Below are 18,435 nucleotides of genomic sequence, written 5' to 3'. Positions count from 1 at the left end.
CATTTAGGTTCACAACCAGAGTCTTCCTCAGCTTCTTACTTTCTTATAACCAGTCAGTTGCCAAGGTATGTCAGTGTTTACCCCCACAGTATCTCTCACATCCATTCCCGTAAAATTCAGGCCTTTATGGTCTTTTGCCTAGACTATTGTAATACCTTCATTTATCACTCTCCCTCCAGTCTCTCTTCTCCCATTCATCCAGATGCCAAAATAATTTCCTAAACCCTGTCATTCCCCTACTCAGTTAAATCCCGTGGGTTTTCCAACTCTCTTATTTGTCTTTTAAAGCCTTTCACAGCCTTGCTCCATCCTACCTTCTCTCTTTCATGTACCATGTGACCTAACCAAGCCAGCCTGCTCTCTATTCCTCCAGGATCCATGTCTGTGAATAAACTTTCCCCTAGTCCTGGGATGCCCTGTGTCTTCATCTCCATCTTTTAGAATCCCTAGTTTTCTTAAAGATTCAGCTCCAACACCATCTCCATGGAGACCAGGCATTTTGTGATTGCCTCAGCTATACTAGCCTTCCCCAGTTAGCACCCACACGCAGACACGTACCCCCCCACACCTCTTGTATGTTATGTTCACGTTGTTTTACCCAAAAGAATATAATCTTCTCAATAATAACTGTTTGTTTTTTCCTTTTATACACACAGTACCTAGCATATATTGTTTAATGTGTTCAGTCATTTTGTTGTCATGTCTGACTGTTCATTACCCCACTTGGGATTTTCTTGGAAAGATACTGAAGTAGTTTGCCATTTCCTTCTTCAGTTCCATTTATGATACATTAGAATATCTCTTTCTCCAAGTACTACCAATATTAAATGTTATAATTTTAAAGTAGTTTTGGAAATTAGATATGAAGTTATACTTAAGGTTGTTTACTTTGTAGTTCTCTCCCAATAGTGATTATTTCTCAAGTGAAAACAATCATTTTCATTCTTCAAAAATTATCTATTCCCTTTAATCAGTTATCCAATGAAGAAAAGAGGTATTAGATATGAAAATTTCTATTAGTTCTTTCTGTATTCTGAATGTCAATTTTTTATCACACATGGTTACTACACAGATTTTTTTGTAATATATTTTTCTTTTAGATTTTGTTTTGCAAAATATTTCCTTTTATATAGGCTAATTTATTTGTTTGATAAGTAGGAATTTACTCATAGAATCATAGATTTAAAGTTGGAAGCTACTTTAGAAATCATGAGGATTCGACAGTAAAGAAACTGAGCTCCAGGGGAAACATAAAAGGACTTGACCACAATCACAAAAATAATAAAACATCAGAAATGGGATTGGAACCCAGGTCCTCTGATTTCTTTCTGTTATGCTAATATTCTTCTGCACCATTGAGATAAACTTAGTATTCCTTTTTCTTCTATTTCAAAGATCTTTAGGTTTTTGATTCAGTCCAGAGCTTCTTTAAACCAGAGCTTCTTAACTTGAGGTTATGATTTTTTAATGTTATTAACTGTATTTCATCATAAATCTTTAAATAACAGTGAATGAGCTCCTTGTGACACCCCATCTTTGGGATTTATACATCCATTAAGCAATTAGTATAAACTTAATGCCAAGTCCCAGAAATCAAATAGTCTGATTATCATCAAAAAAAAAAAAAATAGAGATGGACAGACAGTGCAACCAAAATTAGAAGGAAAGCAGAAAGTTAAAAAACAATTTTTACAGATAGTGTTTCTGATAAAACCCTCATTTCTTAACATAGAGAAGTGAGTCAAATTTATAAGAGTGTAAGTCACTCTCCAACTGATAAATGGTCAAAGCATATGAACAGGCAGTTTTCAGAAGAACTCATCTATACTCATGAAAAAATGTTGTAAATTAAAATAGCTCTGAGGTACCACTTCATACCTATCAAACTCCAGTTTGATATTCCAGAAAAGGAAAACAATAAATGTTGAAATACAGGAAAATTGGAACACTAAAGCATTGTGATGAAGTTGCAAACTGATTCAACCATTCTGAAGAACAATTTGGAACTAGGCCCAAAAGGCTACAAAATCGTGCATATCCTTTGACCCAGCAATACCACTACTAGCTAGGTCTGTATTCCAAAGAAATCATAAAAATGGAAAAGAACCCATATGTACAAAATATTTTTTGCAGCTTTTTTGTTTGTGTGAGCAAAGAATTAGAAATTGAGATGCCCGCCAATAAGGGAATGAACAAGTTGTGGTATATAAATGTAATGAAATACTATTGTGCTATAACAAATGATAAGCATGCAGATTTCAAAAAAACTGAAAAGAACTTACAAGAACATGAGTGAAGTGAGCAGAACCAAGAAAACATCATGCACAGTAACAGCAACACTGTATGATTATCAAATATGATAGATACAGCTTTTCCTAGCAATAAAATGATCCAAGACAATTCCAAAAGACTTATGATAGAAAATGCTATCCACATCTAGAGAAAGAATGATGGAATCTGAATGCAGTTTGAAACATGCTATTTTCACTTTTTTTGTGTGTGATTTTTTTTCTTCATTTCTCTTGGTTTTTCCCTTTTGTTCTGATTCTTCTTTCACACTATGGCTAGTGTAGAAATATGATTAATATGACTATACATATATATAACTTATGTCACACTGCTTACTGTCTTGTGAGGAAGAAGGAAGGGGAGGAGGAAGAGAAGGAGAAAATTTGGAACTCAAAATTTTATAAAATTGAAAGTTGAAGACTATTTTTACATGTAATTGGAAAAAATAAAATACTAGTAAGTGTGTGGGAGGGAGAGATATGGTTAGTACAATCGGAAAATTATAGAATAAAATCAGTGTTAAGGATCCAAGAGACAGAAAACATAAGTTATCAAAATTAAAAGAAAGTTGAAATAATGACAATTAGGAAAATGATATAAAAATATGTACAGGTAAATAAATTGGAGTACTTAAGTGAAAGGGAAGAATATTTACTCAAAACAATTACCAAAACTTACACAAGAACTAGATGATTTAAACATACTATTTCAGAAGAATTTAGTAGGTCATTAATTATTTGGCATGAAAAATTCATATGAACATACATACATGAGCCAAAAGAATGGATGAGTAAATTTCTTTCTCTTTTTTTTTTTTTTTTTGGAACTTTGAAAGAACAAATAATTTTTATGCGATATATATACATTATGTATAAAATGTTGAGTATGATACCTAGTAATTTTTGAAAAGCACAAAATGGTTTTGATTTTAAAATCTATTATATATTTTAAAAATATATTCATTAAGCCCTCATTATGTTCTAAACACTGTGATAAATGTTGGGACATACAAATACAAATTGAAATAGTTCCTGCTATCATCCTTTGGACAAACAGCACATAATTGGTAAATAGTAGCTAAGGAAAGAATATTATGACCTGGGCAGTCACAAAAATGGTAAGTGAAATACTTGATATGTTCTTTCCAGAGGCAGTGGGGAAGGAAGAAAGAAGGAAGGGAGGGAGGGAGGGAGAGAGGGAAGAAGAACAAAAGAAGGTTCGGAAAGGAGGGAAAAGGGAAGGAAAAGGGAACAAGTAGCACAGAGACAGTGGTGAGGTAGAAAATAAAAGATGACTGCATGGTCCCAAGGAGTGCCAAGCCAAGTGGCTAACTCCTTACAGGCATAGTCTCTGGGGAAAAAAGAAAACCAAGAAAAAATCTATATCAATAACTATGTAATGTGCTAATTTAATTTATATATTAGCAAATAAAATACACTTTTAAAGGATCATAAATTAGAAAGACTAGGAATTTAAGGATGGAAACTGATGAGTATAACAATGTATCAACAAAAAAAAATCACAAAAGTAAATAAATCATATAAAGGTATTAATGGCCTTTGGTAATTTTCAGCAATATCAATTCCCCAAACAATTACAAAATTTATTTGAGTTATGGTCCCTATCCTTCTTGGAGTTTAACAAACAATAAGATAAAAACACTAGCATAATCCATAATAATTCTTTCATGGATGTGTACATATACATTTGCATATTGGTATATTATATATAGTAAATTATCCTAGGTTAAAGATCATATATAGTCTGCCTAGAACAAAACATAAGTATATTTTTAAGACAATGTAAGATCCATGAGGGGAGATCATTACTGATAGAGAGGAATCAGAGGGGCTGCTTGGAAGAGGTTCAGTAAGGCTTTATAAGATGAGTAGGAATTTTTAAATTTATCATAAGTGAAGTTGAAGGATTTTATTCCCTATTGGAGTAATAAACATCTTCTTGAAACAAAAAAAATTTCCATATAGTGAAGAAATAAAATCATTCCCATTAAAAACTGATACAAAACAAAGTTTCCTACTATCACTACTTTCTCTAATATAATATTAGCAATGATAGCAATTACAGTGAGATGGGGTGGAGGAAACAGCTGAGGAATAAGGTTTGCTGACCATGTCATATATCAACTACTTGATATGAGTCATCAGAGAGTTGAAAAGGTAGCACAGGACAAATACCTTCCACTAAGAAGATTGGACTTTGAGCTTGTTTGACTAATGATGCCCTTATACGAATGGGTCTTATTTTTTGTCTGTTAATATCGTGTTCCTTTTCAAATTTTGCATTGTTGGTTATAGTAAACTACTTGAGAAACCATAGATATGATGTTCTTGAAAACTGAACTTTAATCTTTCATTACAAGTTTGAAGGGCATCACTTTGCTTTACATTTACCAGAAGCACTGATCTTTTTTTTTTTTAATAACTTTTTATTGACAGAACCCATGCCAGGGTAATTTTTTACAACAATTTTTTATCCCTTGTACTCACTTCTGTTCCGATTTTTCCCCTCCCTCCCTCCACCCCCTCCCCCAGATGGCAAGCAGTCCTATACATGTTAAATAGATTACAGTAAATCTTAGATATAATATATGTGGAAGCACTGATCTTTTAAATTTAGATAAGTGTCAGTCACCTATAAGGTGATAAAATGAAGACACCAGGTATTTACATTTACTTGACAAAGGATTACTTTTTTTTTTTTTAATAATTCTTAAAGATGTTTATAGTTCCTTATTCTCAGCTGTTGTTCCTGGTTTTTGTTTTTTGTTTTTCTCTTAAAAGAGTTAATCTCTTATCTTCTTCATATCTCTGCATGTCAGGTCTGAAAAATGCTTGCTCAAAATATGTAGGAGACACTGATCTCCATCTAAATTATAGATTTTAGTTCATGTTTTTCCTTTTTCCTTTATTTTTCTACTTTAGGTTACAATTCCCAGACCTTCTGTGGCATCTACACAGTCTACTTCAGGAAGTTTTCATTATGGCCAAGCCTTGGAGAAAAAGGATCTTCAGCCTCTGGAACATACTGTTGAACTTTACTCTCCAAAGGAAAATGTGTCTGCTGTAGTGGGGACAGAGGGTGAACTTCCTAGTGGTGCCAGTAGAACAGACTGGGTGCTTCCTTTGGATCATCTAGGTCAGGATAATACTCCAAGGGAAGACCTCACAAGGGAATGTGTCAAATCCCAAGACTTGGTTCAAAAAGAGCTGCCCGACCATAACATCAAAGTGGCCGCAAAAGAATTTGAGACTCTCCCTGTTGTGGGAGCTGAAGAGAAGAGCACAGTATTGGGTTCAGACAATGAGGAGGAGAAATTAGGCAAAGGGCATTGTTTCATTGAGATTGCTAATCTTCCAGGAGATTTAGAAAGGGAGCATTCATCTACTCCCGAGCTTCTTGAAGAATTCAGAACACGGACTTTCTGCTTAGTGCCAGATCAGGACACAAATCATGAGATAATGAAGCTTCTGGCAGGTGCAACTTCAGAAATTTCTCCAGCACGAGTCATCCACCCACATGGTGAAGGGCAGATAGGTCAGGTAATGGTACAAAAAAGCAAATTACAAAGAGATGAGGATATCAGTAAGGGGGAAGGTGTGCCCAGTCACCAAGGGGATCTCTCTGCTTTTTTACATCAAGAGGGTAAGAAAGAGAAGATTTCCCCTCGAAATGGAGAGTTGTTCCATTGCATTTCAGAAAATGAACATTCTCCCACATCCAGGAAGGATGTCATTAGATCATCCTTTATAACTAGACACAGTCGCATCCCTGTTCTAGCACAAGAGATAGACTCAACTTTCGAGTCCTCTTCTCCAGTTTCAGCGAAAGAGAAACTCCTTCAAAAGAAGGCTTATCAGCCAGATCTAGTGAAGCTGCTGGTGGAGAAAAGACAACTCAAGTCTTTCCTTGGTGACCTCTCAAGTGCCTCTGACAAATCACTAGAGGAGAAGTTAGCTGGTGTTCCTGTTTCCTTTCCTGAGGATGAAGTTTTCACTCCCTTTTCAAGACTGGCAATAGACCCTCACTTGAGTAGGTCAGCTGAGGACAGCTTTCTGTCACCTCTCAGCTCTCAGGCTAGAAAGAGCAAAATTCCACGGCCAGTTACGTGGGCTAATCCAGATCAAGTCAGTAACTCAGCCTCAGCTCAGTTCTTTCCTCGGCCACCACCTGGAAAGCCTCCAACTAGACCTGGAGTAGAAGCCAGGTAAGACCAAAGGGATAGAACATGTATGTATTATAGGATTTATAAGAAATCCTTCAATTATAGGCAGCATGGCACAGTGCAGGAGTCAGCAAACTATCCCCTACAACCTCTCATTGCATGTCTTTGTAAACTAGGAATGTTTTTTAATCTGTTTTTTTTTAAATAAAGTTTTATTATCCCTGGCATAGTGGAAGGAGAACTAGTTGTAGAAGACCTGAGTTTTAGTCTTGATCCTAATGTTTTCTAACTATTTGATATCAGGAAGCTCAAGAGCTCTTTGAAATCTCAGTTTCTTCACTTTAAAATGTGAATGATAATATGTGCATGACCTATCTCATAAGTATGTTGTAAAGAAATACTCTGTCAATCTTAAAGTGCTATTTGAGTTATGGCTGTCATCTCCTCCCCATTGAAATTGATATCCATACCTTCTCTCTCCAGAAGCATGACTAATTTTTAAGGTTTAAATCAGGGGTCCTCAAACTTTTTAAATAGGCAGCCAGTTCACTGTCTCTGACTGTTGGAGGGCCAGACTATAGTAAAAACAAAAACTTTGTTTTGTGAGCCTTTAAATAAAGAAACTTCATAGCCCTGGGTGAGGGGGATAAATGTCCTCAGCTGCTGCATCTGGCCAGCGGGCTGTAGTTTGAGGACCCCTGGTTTAAATGCTTCCAGAAGTAGCTAGAATATCATTTTAATAAATATCATTACAATGTCTAGTTCTATATTAAAAACTATCCAATGGCTCCCAGTGCCTTCCTGATCAGATTAAGACAAAAAAATCCTATGACAGATTTTACCAGTCTTTGAAGTTGTTTTGTATTTGCAGTTTAGGATATAACTATATTTTTAGGTAGTTTCAAGATATTATTTACATTTTTTTAGAGGGAGTGGAAAGGTAAAGATTATGGAGTGATATCAGACTTCTTCCCTTGAGAACTGAAGCACTATAGTGTAGAAAAACCAGTAAGAGGAAAAAGGCCTTAAGCTGTTAGCAAGAAATGAAAAAACAAATATCTGAATCACACGCAGTATGTCACCTTTGTATTTGTTAGCAATAAATATCTCTTTGAGTATAAGAGATTTTTGTATTTTAAAGTTTTTTAAATAGAGGTTCTGCCTGTATCATGAGCCAAAAGGGGTAACTAAGCATTAGGTTGAAAATATCAACCCCTAAGAGAAATCTCAGGAAGAATGGTGAATATCTTGCATTGCATGGAAGGACATTATAGTTATTTAAATGAAACAATAAGTACAAGTAAGTATAGTTATTTAAATGAAACGTTAAGATCTAACGATTTATCCTAAGAGCTATACATTTTCTCTTGACAGTGTAAGGATTTATTTAAAGGTTCATCATCCAGATTTTCCCTCTTTTTCTTTTAATACTTCTTCAACTCAGATTATTTCTTAAGCACCTTTCATATACAAAGCACTGAGGAAGAGAATTTACAACCTAAGTAGCATATAGTGGTATAACCTAAGTAACCTAAAGTTATGATAATTATTTTATTTCAGTACAGAATTATTTGTACTCAAACCAGTTGTTGGGTAAGACCCAAAAGAAGAAAGAATTGTTAGTGTGTGGAAGAAGTCAGGGGTGGTCAGTTTATAGTACTTGCTTAGGTCTAGATAGGAGGATGGGGACAACATTTCAAGAATGAGGGAAAATTATGAACCAAAAGTACCAAGGGGTAAGAAGATGAGCTCTGTCTTATGCCTAAAAAGCATTCCCTTCTCATTTCCTTCTTTAAGAATTTTCTTCCTTTAGTTATCACTTTCTTTGTGAAGCTTCCTGATCGCAGTATTCTCTTCCTCCTCAAATTTTCTTTTACTATTTTATCTGGATATCTCCTTTGCCCTCACTATTCCCTCTTGTATTATATTTATCTAGGTACATGCATGTTCTCTCCCTTCTTCCAACAGAAAGGAAGCTTCTTGAGTAAAAGGACTGTATTATTTTTATTTTGGTATCTTCAGAGTTAGTACAATATCTTACACACTAAGCAGTTTATAAATAGTCATTCAGTTACTTTGTTGAATTTATGAATTGGGTTGCTTAGGAATTCAATATAATAACTAAATTGAATTTTAAAATGTTTAGCATTTTAAGGCCACAAAACTCATAACGTGCTTCCTACTAATCAGAATTAACATTGTGTCAGCAGGCCCAGTGGGGAGTACTATGCTAAATATAACATAGGATAAACCAGCTTAGAGCACAGAGGTCAGATATAGGAAGCCTCCCAGTTGGGCCATGGTACTAAAACAACAGGTTAAATTAATTTTAATTATAGGGTTATTTGTAAGTCCTGGAGGCAGATTAGCAACACTTTCCCAAGCATAGCATGACACTTATGAAAGAGAATTGAATTAGAGGGAAGAGGATCCCAAAAAGTGAGTAAGTTGTTGATGATCAATTATATTAGAATGTCATTTCTGGTTCTTATAGGTGCTAGCATAGCCTTAAAAGTCATTTTCTAGGTGCCAGGTAATAAGGTTAGATCAGTAGTAGCTTTAGAAATTTGAAGTTTTATAAATCAAGGTGAAGACTTTTGAGCCACTTACTTAGAACATCTAAATCATCTATCCAAACACATTTTTCAAACACTATGGTATCAGGAATTCTCACAGGTTCCATTAAATTACCAGAATCATAGAATTATATTAACTAGAAAGAAGTGATCATCTAGTCTAACTTCACCATTTTATAGATGAAGAAATTGGGATTAAGTAACCTTTTTTTTTTTTTTAATTTATTTAATAGCCTTTTATTTACAGGTTATATGTATGGTAACTTTACAACATTAACAATTGCCAAACCTCTTGTTCCAATTTTTCACCTCTTACCCCCCACCCCTACCCCCACATGGCAGGATGACCAGTAGATGTTAAATATATTAAAATATAAATTAGATACACAATAAGTATACATGACCAAACCGTTATTTTGCTGTACAAAAATAATCAGACTCTGAAATATTGTACAGTTGTGAAGGAAATCAAAAATGCAGGTGGGCATAAATATAGGGATTGGGAATTCAATGTAATGGTTTTTAGTCATCTCCCAGAGTTCTTTCGCTGGGCGTAGCTGGTTCAGTTCATTACTGCTCCATTGGAAATGATTTGGTTGATCTCATTGCTGAGGATGGCCAGGTCCATCAGAACTGGTCATCATATAGTATTGTTGTTGAAGTATATAATGATCTTTTGGCCCTGCTCGTTTCACTCAGCATCAGTTCGTGTAAGTCTTTCCAGGCCTTAAGTAACCTTTTTAAAAAATTTACAAATTATTGAATATGGCTAAAATATTTTTAATAACAGCTTTTATTCTTCTTGGTAGGTACAATTCATGTGGAAGACTCACAGCATAATGTTGAGATTTTCATAGATGTAAACATCCCCAAACTAAATGTAAACGTTTAACCAATATTACACAATCATACATGTGATCTTATCAAATTTCTTAAAAGTATTGAAATATTGAAAAATAAAAATTAGACTGGAATCCCTTATACCCCCAAAACATGATCTTGTATAATGGCACAATTGGCACATGTAAAGGGTATCTGTGCATATTTTAAGGTATTTACAGTTTGCAGATTTTCATAAATCCTACTGAAATGAATATCAAGATAATTCTTCTTGTATTCTTTTAAGGTTACGTAGGTATAAAGTCTTAGGGAGCAGCAACTCTGACTCGGATCTTTTCTCCCGTCTGGCTCAAATTCTTCAAAATGGATCTCAGAAATCTCGGGGCTCTACTCAGTGCAAGAGTCCTGGCTCCCCTCACAGTCCAAAAACACCCCCCAAGAGCCCAGTTGTCCCTCGGAGAAGTCCCAGTGCCTCTCCACGAAGCTCTTCCTTGCCCCGCACTTCAAGTTCCTCACCATCCAGGGCTGGACGGCCCCACCATGACCAGAGGAGTTCATCCCCACATCTGGGGAGAAGCAAATCACCTCCCAGTCACTCAGGATCCTCATCTTCGAGGAGGTCCTGCCAACAGGAGCACTGCTGTCTTAAATCCAGCAAGAATGGCATGAAAGGATCTGGCAGCCTCTACCACCATTCTGCCAGTCCCAAAACTCCCCAAGGGAAGAATAAGTCAGCCAGTAAACTCAGCAGATAGGAACCAAGCTGTGTCCCTATCACAGGTGTGAAATCCTCCTAAACCTGATGCATGTTGTGTCCGTGTACTATATATTTTAAAAAAAATCAGTGTTGACCTTCACTTGCAAAAGAAAGTAACATATGATAAATTATTTATGAAAAGAATGTGTGACAAAGAATTACCAAAAGGCAGGCAGCAAGCAGATCAAAAATCAAAGAGTATATTTGTGTGGGAAGGGGCAATCCAGCCTCATTGGGGTGAAATTCACCAAGTCCAGTAATCTTTAATTCCTTAACTGCTTTCAAAAACAGAGTTGTGAGGGAGGCTGAATGAAGTTTATGGTTTTGGCCTACTATCTATATAAGTTATTTAAACAAAATCTGAAAACTAATATTTTCATTCAAGTTTTTCGCACCTTAGAGAATCAGTATTGCTCAGATTATTTTAACTTAAGAAAATATGCTATCTGGAAGCCAGTGATGATGAGTGAGTTCTTTGATTTCATGTCCATATGGTATGCTGGGTCATTGTGTAACCTTTGTTCCAAGTCCAAGTGACCTCTTTGGAATCCAATTTCATGAGCAAGCCCACATACTTCATTCTCCTTTCTCTCACCAGGCTCATCTTTAAAATACGTATTTTTAACATATCCCAAAAGAGTTTTTAGCAGTGTTTGCTAAGACTTGACTTAGCTATTTCAAATCCAGAGAAATTAGTTCCCTCATATTGTCCTTTGATGCAATAGCTGTACAATTCAGTACTTCTTATGGTGGCAGATAACTAAAGACCTTCTTTCAAGAATCTATAGGAGAGATGAGGGATATCCACAGATTGATTTGGAAGCCAGAATCTTTACACTAGTAGCAACTTGGAAGATTATAAGAGACATGAAAGTTCAAGTTGAGGAATCCCCTTGCCTATAAATTTACCTCACTATAACCCCAATCCTCATCCCCTAGTTCCTTGGAGCACCAGTTATTTTCAATGTCAACCCCCGAGATGTTTCCAGAAAGAGTAAATGGGAAAGGGACACTGGATTGTCTCTCCATTTTTACATCTCAGGATTACTTCCTCCTCCCCCCAGAAAAAGGAATTAGGTATGTTGTTGAAGGAGGTAATCCTCAAACCTTACATTTTGTAAGTTACCTAGTAACTAGAATTGATTGTCTGGGGAAATAAAGCTGGAAGATCAGGCTTAAATAGTTATCTTTGGTGTTTTTTTAATCCATCTTTTGCTCCTAGCAGGTCCTACCTCTGTGCCTCAGATTAACAATGTTGAGCTTCCCATCCCAATTTCTGTGTGGTTCCATTTAGTAACTATGGAGGACCTCAGTGGGAACTCTTTCATCATATACTTCTCCCTGTAGAAGGGATCAGCCAAAATGAAACTATTTCAGACTTTGAATTGGCCACCTTGTACTCCACGTCCCTGGCATGCTGGGTGGAAACCTTATCAGGGTCAGCTAAATGGGTCTGCTTGCTGTTGATATTTGCCTTCCAGCAAACAAACATCTGTGCTTTTTTCTTTAACCTTGTGTTTGTTGCCAAACCTCATTCCCTTGGTTTGAAAAAAATATTTCTTCTCTGAGTAAAATATGTTCCGATGCTGCATCAATGTAGCCCTGAAGCTGCACTGAACTTTTTTCTTAGTCTATGTTGGACTTAAAAAAAAAAATTACTCTCCATGTGTGTACTGTCTCCTATAAGTAATGTAGCATAGTAAGGAACCTTAATTTCTTTTGGGTTTCAAGCACTACAGAGGAATGCAACAGGTAGGGAATACCTGCTGTTCCTAAAGCAACTGTAACATTGGCAAAACCAATCTCTCTGTATTATATTGTATAATAGTTGCTATAATAACACTTGCATGTCTTCATAGTAAATTATATAAATATTTATAAATATATATATATAAATATAGAGAGACATATGCGTATAAATTCATTCATTCATTCTCCATTTGTAATTTATAGACCACAGATGGTGAAATCCCCCTTCTATTGCGTGCCTCAAATAAACTTGGGCCTTGCGTCTTCATTTTATGAAAATATTTTCTTGGCATGTGACACCTCAGAGAGATTCTTCCAACCTTCCCTGTATAAGGTCTAAGGGTTGACAGTTTTCAAATAAGCCAGATTTTAGGAGTATAGTTTAAATTTTCATTAAAAGGGAGCTTTTAATGGGAAAAAAAATTACTTGAAAGTGTTGTATTACTGGTTCAGAGATGTCACATTAATTTCATAGTACTGTCATCAGGGTTATAGTATATAATCTGGGATGATGATCATGGTTTAAGTCCAATGACAAAGAGAATGCCATGCTAGGTTAACATGAATCGATTTAAAAAAAAAAAAAAAAAACCCTGTTATCATTCCATTTGCTTTCTTCACTTTTACTGGGTACTTATAGACTTGTGATATCAGAGCTATATAATTTTTATTTTGTTGCATTGGCTAAACCGTGCTAAAAGTAGCCTGCATTAAGTTCTGTTCTCTCTAGTTACAACTGTGCTAGTTATAACCCATTTTGAAGAGCTGTTGTTGCAGATGTGGCTACTATTGTAGTGTATGTGTGATCTCACTTCCCTGCTGGCATCTTTGCCAAATTTTCCCCAAACCAACATTGAAGTCAGAGTGGCATATAAATGTTTTGGGTTTTTTTTTCCCCTCCTCTTTGGTTTTTCCCCCCATACCCTTGACCTTTCCACTGTGCTGCCCTGCTTTTTTTATAAGAAGCACTGGCAAAGTTTGTTAAGCCTCAAATACTACACATCAGGATTGAGAGATAAGCAGCCATCATTATGTAAGAATATTTTATCTTGCATGTTAAAGAGAGTTAACCAAAGATGTGTTTCTGCTCTCTCTGCTTTCTTTTATGGGAAAAACCCATAAAGTAGCTCTACCCTCATATATTATTAAGTATATCTGAAAGTACATGTCCTATGTAGAGTGTCTAGTGTAATTTATTTAAAAGCATAGTTGTCTTTGAACGGATTATTTGTGCTTTTAGATATTGAATGTCACTCAGGCTAAATTAGAGTGTCATTCCTGAGCTTAGCAGGCTCAGGACTTTTTTGGGAGGGGGAGGTACAGGGGACGGGAATCTTGGTTTTGTGTTAAGTTAGGATGTATAAAGAATGAATTTTTTTTCTCTAGTGTTGACATATTGCAGACTTGGGTAACAAGTGTAGCTTATCCACTGTCCCCAACTTAAAAGCAGTTCATTTGATTATCCTAAATAGAAATGTGTTGAGTTTGGGGGTTTAGGAGTAGGTGCTAATCAAAGTCAAATAAAACTATATTAAAATGCAAAGACAAAAAAATGTTAAAAATGTAAGGCAAAAGCCAGAACTGCATTATGGGAACTCAAGTGCCTCAGTTGAATTGAGGTTTGGAAGGCAAGCCTTTTGACAGTCTGTAATCCCTGTGTGTTTTAATAGATATTGACTCACACCTCCTCCTAAGCTTCCTTTTCTTCTCCAGTTCTTTGTAATTGTATCAGTTGGGCAGAATCATTTTAATCATCTTTTGTAGCTATATGATCTAATCCTGAATTTTGCTTCCCAGGGATTGGAGATTGGTTGAGACATTCAATTAAAATTCTATATGGTCATTTCTACCTACGTTTTCATACGTGAAGATATTTTTGTGTGAACAGATTTAATGTGGTAAATATAAAAAGGAAAACTGGGTCAGATAAATTTTACACTTAAAAGCTACTGCCTGGAATTATAAGAATTTCTGAATTTTAGACTTGTTCAGAGATGTTGTTTCTCTAATTCACCATTCCTATGCAAGCTGGCTTTGCTAATAATGATGTATTTATACTTAAATTTTAAGTTGCATGGTATGAACTAAATTTCCAATTTTTCTATAAACATTGTGAAGATAATCAAGCCCCAAATAACTAGCAAAATAGTATTTATTGGAACCCATTGCAGTCAATATACACTTTATATTCTTTGCTCTTTTCACTCAAAAGTCTTTGCTGCTTACTAATGTATTATATTACACGTGTAATTTTTTAAAGACTATGTAGAAGACTCCTTGATTAATTTGAGTAAGTGGCCACTTTGGGAACATTTTTGCACAGCTGGTGGGAAGGCTCTCAAATATTACAGAAGCACTGATGAGATTCCTTCTATTCTATAGACTTCTGTGCTAATGTTTTTCAAGGTTGCATTTATTTTACAGGGAGAAAGCATGGCTTTATGCATGTAAAACATAGTTAAAACCATAACTAACATTTCTACATGAGGTCACCCAAGTTGAAACAGAATTAGAGATTTTTTTATTGGGGGGGGTCCCTAGTTTGGGAAATTTCATTCCTTACCTAGCATTAGAAGTTAGTGATGGGGAAATAGTGTCCCAGAAATCAGAATTAATAGCCGGGGGGTGGGTGGGAGGTTTAGGGAAGGTACATTTGACTTTTGGGGGCATTTTAAACTATTTATAAATGGTAAGTCAAATTTAGTAGTCACAAGTAACTAAGCTCTTCAGATTTAAAAAAAAAATTTTTTTTGGCTCCGTTTATAACCAAAAAAAGTGCACAGGTATGAGAGAACTATCGTTTTTGTTTTATTCCTGTTCTTCTGTAATCTTGATAGTAGGAAGATTCAGATATACCTGTTTTTGTTTACATACATATTCATGGAGTATTTGGGCACTTCATCTCAGGTGAAAATGGTCACTTTAGCACCAATGCCACTAGTGCTGAAAGAGAATATTTTATTTTTTGGCTTCTCTTTGCCTTTGGTTCTGTAGACAAGACAGACAGACACAGACTTGTTAAGTCTTATTTTAAAAAGAGACAAAAATGTTTAATGCTTAAAGGGATGTAGCCACCATGACTGTCCCACAAGATCATCATGTACTTAGCAATCTACAGATGCATGATTACTTAAGACTTCAGCTTGGAAGAGTGATCTGAAACAACTCCAATATCTGATTTCAGGTCAGGGCTACTGTGTCAAAGAAATCCAATTCCTGCTCCCACAGAATGGAACTAGAGTGGGTTTACACCACCACTTAGGAAAACTTTTATAATTTTTGTTGTCCCAACCTCCCCCCACTACCCCAATAGTGGGCAGTTTTACCCACAAACTTTGGACCTTAAAGAAATTGTACATTATGAGAAAGGGGGAATTGGGTTTCCCAGCACAGCAAGGGAGAATAGCTACACAGAAGATTCTCAAAGTCATTCTATGACTCCCAACAAGTTAATGTTTTCTAATTTCATTATGGTTTTGTTTGCCCCAGACGCAGTTACCTGCTGGACATGACACTACTTTATAAAGCAAGGCTCCTCTGTGAAGCAGAGGTTCTATGATTTGATTTCTTTATACTCCCCCCCACAAAAAATTAAAAGGTTCTTCATAAGATAAACCTGACCAGATAAAAGTATCACTTGGCATTTATTGCAATCTGGTGAATGCCTATAGCTTTTAGACACAAGAAGTTGAGAAAGTTTCACGGTCAAAAAGCAAGTCTTCTACATATTTAATAATTACTTGAATCCCATTCCCTTCTCCAGTACTTCTAACAGTGAATTTCAAGAAAAATATTTTGGCATTCTTCCTGCCATTCCCTTAATGAGGTTATAATAGGATGCTGTTATCTTCCTAAGATATAGTAGAAATGGTAGGATAGGTACAACTTTCCTTAAGCTTTTTATCATGAGCTACGCAGCCCTGCTTTTCCCAGATGCCCAAGAATATTGGCAAGGTGCCCATTTACCTAAAGAATGGGGAAAAAATGAAAGAGGTCATTCAGTAAATAGTTTCTTGCACTGTAGGAGCTATTCATTGCACAAACCATTATGAACACTTGCCTTTGTGTAATTTCTGGGTTCCACAACCTGGTTGTGAAGATTCTTAGTAAGTCAGGTGAGCTTTTAGGATATTTGTCTTGTTTTTACAAATTGCAATTCACATCTCTAAAAACCACATCACAGGAACTAGGTTTCTTTGCAAGTCTGATTTTAAATGCAATTTTTCTTGTATGTTGGGTATACTTTTCCTTCACTTCTAATGGGTTAAAGAGATCTATTTCTTCTTAGAACCTAAAAGACCAGTGCTTGAATATTGATTGGAGGGGAGGGAGGAAAGTATTGAGGTGGAAGAAGTCACAAGATTTTCCAAAATCCAAGAGTTTTTCAAGATACTCACCGAGTTTTCCCAAAATGATCATTGGTTATTAAGAGATGGTACCAAACAGTGTAAAATTAGTCTATTCAAAATTTTGATGAAAAGACACCCAGTAGAGAAGGCAGAGTAAAGATGAAAAAAAAAAAAAAAAAGATTGAAGTCTATTCTTCAGAGGCTTTAGTATGGGTTCATTAGTTTCCTTCAACATGCTGCTCTTTGGGGTACACCCCACACTAGGTTTCAGTTATATATTGGTTCTAATTTTGACTGCTTTCCTCAAACAGCCAGTGCCTACATTATTGTGCCATTTTCTTTTACCTAGACATCCCTAACTTTTTAAAACAGGAAAACTGTGTTGAACTAGGAAGTAAACTTAAGAAACTGTGAATTGTTGGTGGCTGCTAAATCAGACTCAAATAGCAAGCTGAAGGGTAGGATTTCTTTCTTATTGAATCATACAAATAAGTTAGGTGAACACTCGATGATTTTGCTTGACTCCCTGTGAATCACTGGCAGGACACAGGAAGATGAGAAGCTGTTCTGTGAAAGTATTGGGGTACTTTGTAAATGGCACATCAGTAAGACTGTCTTCTGATTTTGTTTCTTCCCAAAGGTATTACCTACAAGTGTCCCCTTGCCCCCCACAAACACCCCACTTTTCCCCATTCTTTTCTCAGGCAACCAAGGACATAAGGTATCTGCAGAAACAGGAGTGCTTTCATATCGGCCGTCTGTACATAAAAGTGTAATTATTTATTTAATTTCCCCATTTGTATCATATTAAGGCTTTGTACAGTGTTTTAAGTTCTGTTTCAAATTATTTTGTATTTTATTTTTATAAACTAGTAATAAAATATTCATTCCGCATGCAAACTCCAGCTCTGACTGCATTATTATGATCATTTGGTAATAAGGAGTAAGAAATGCTAGTTATCCGTTTTCTGATTCTATTTATAGAATATTATATAAATTTATTTATTTATTATATTATATAAATTTCTTACATCCACCAGGTTAATAATCTCAAGCTTTCCCTTGCATAAGGGTGAAAACAGCCCATGATGCTTTACGAGCCAGTTCACCTACAGCAAAGAACCAAACCAGAGGGATAAACTGTATAAAAGCAAAAAAGATGTTGGCAGCCACAGCACATTTTAAACTCACCCATGGGATTCACAGAGTTAGAGCCAGAAGGGAACATCAAGTCTAGCCTAAGCTTACTGTTTAAGATGAGGAAATTGTTGCCCAGGGTCACAAACAGGTTAGTAAATGGTAAAGATGGGATTTAAACTTGGGTCCTCTGACCTGACCAAATGTAGGACTTTCTACTGGACCACACTGCCTTAATTGTGTAACACTGAAGTCAATTCCCTTTGTCCCTCCAAGAATCAGCAGTCAAGTGGTAACTGGGGAACTATCAGCCCTGTCACTACAACTGGCTCAGGGTTGGTATGGTGCCTCTGCTTGAAATTGTTACCCCAAAGACCCTGACTCCAAACTTATGCAAATACATGGATGCTTTGTAACACAGCTTGTAAATTACTGTTCTCTTTTCTCCCATGGAAACCCCCCTGACAGCCACAGTAATGTCTAGTAATGCAAATTGTCTGACAGAGTTCACTGTCTCTTCTGTAATCTTCCTTTGAAATAAAGGAACTGTCTTAT

General features: G+C 35.9%; 1 protein-coding gene across 4 annotated transcripts in view; it reads left to right on the top strand.

Moving 5' to 3' along the window:
* The window catches only part of TTBK2 (tau tubulin kinase 2), a 221,075-nt gene extending 204,124 nt beyond the window's left edge, over positions 1 to 16,951 (top strand). For all 4 annotated transcript variants that reach the window (XM_031952168.1, XM_031952169.1, XM_031952167.1 and 1 more), the window contains 2 exons: positions 5,232 to 6,514; positions 10,175 to 16,951. In XM_031952168.1, the coding sequence (XP_031808028.1) occupies positions 5,232 to 6,514; positions 10,175 to 10,643 (1,752 nt within the window). In that variant the 3' untranslated portion in view covers positions 10,644 to 16,951. The remainder of the gene's footprint in view (positions 1 to 5,231; positions 6,515 to 10,174) is intronic.
* Positions 16,952 to 18,435: the final 1,484 nt, after the last annotated feature.

This window comes from Sarcophilus harrisii, chromosome 2 (assembly GCF_902635505.1).
Source record: "Sarcophilus harrisii chromosome 2, mSarHar1.11, whole genome shotgun sequence".
Taxonomy (NCBI): Eukaryota; Metazoa; Chordata; class Mammalia; order Dasyuromorphia; family Dasyuridae; genus Sarcophilus; species Sarcophilus harrisii.
The sequence above is the reverse complement of the archived record's forward strand: the minus strand, read 5'-3'. Positions and strand labels throughout refer to the sequence as shown.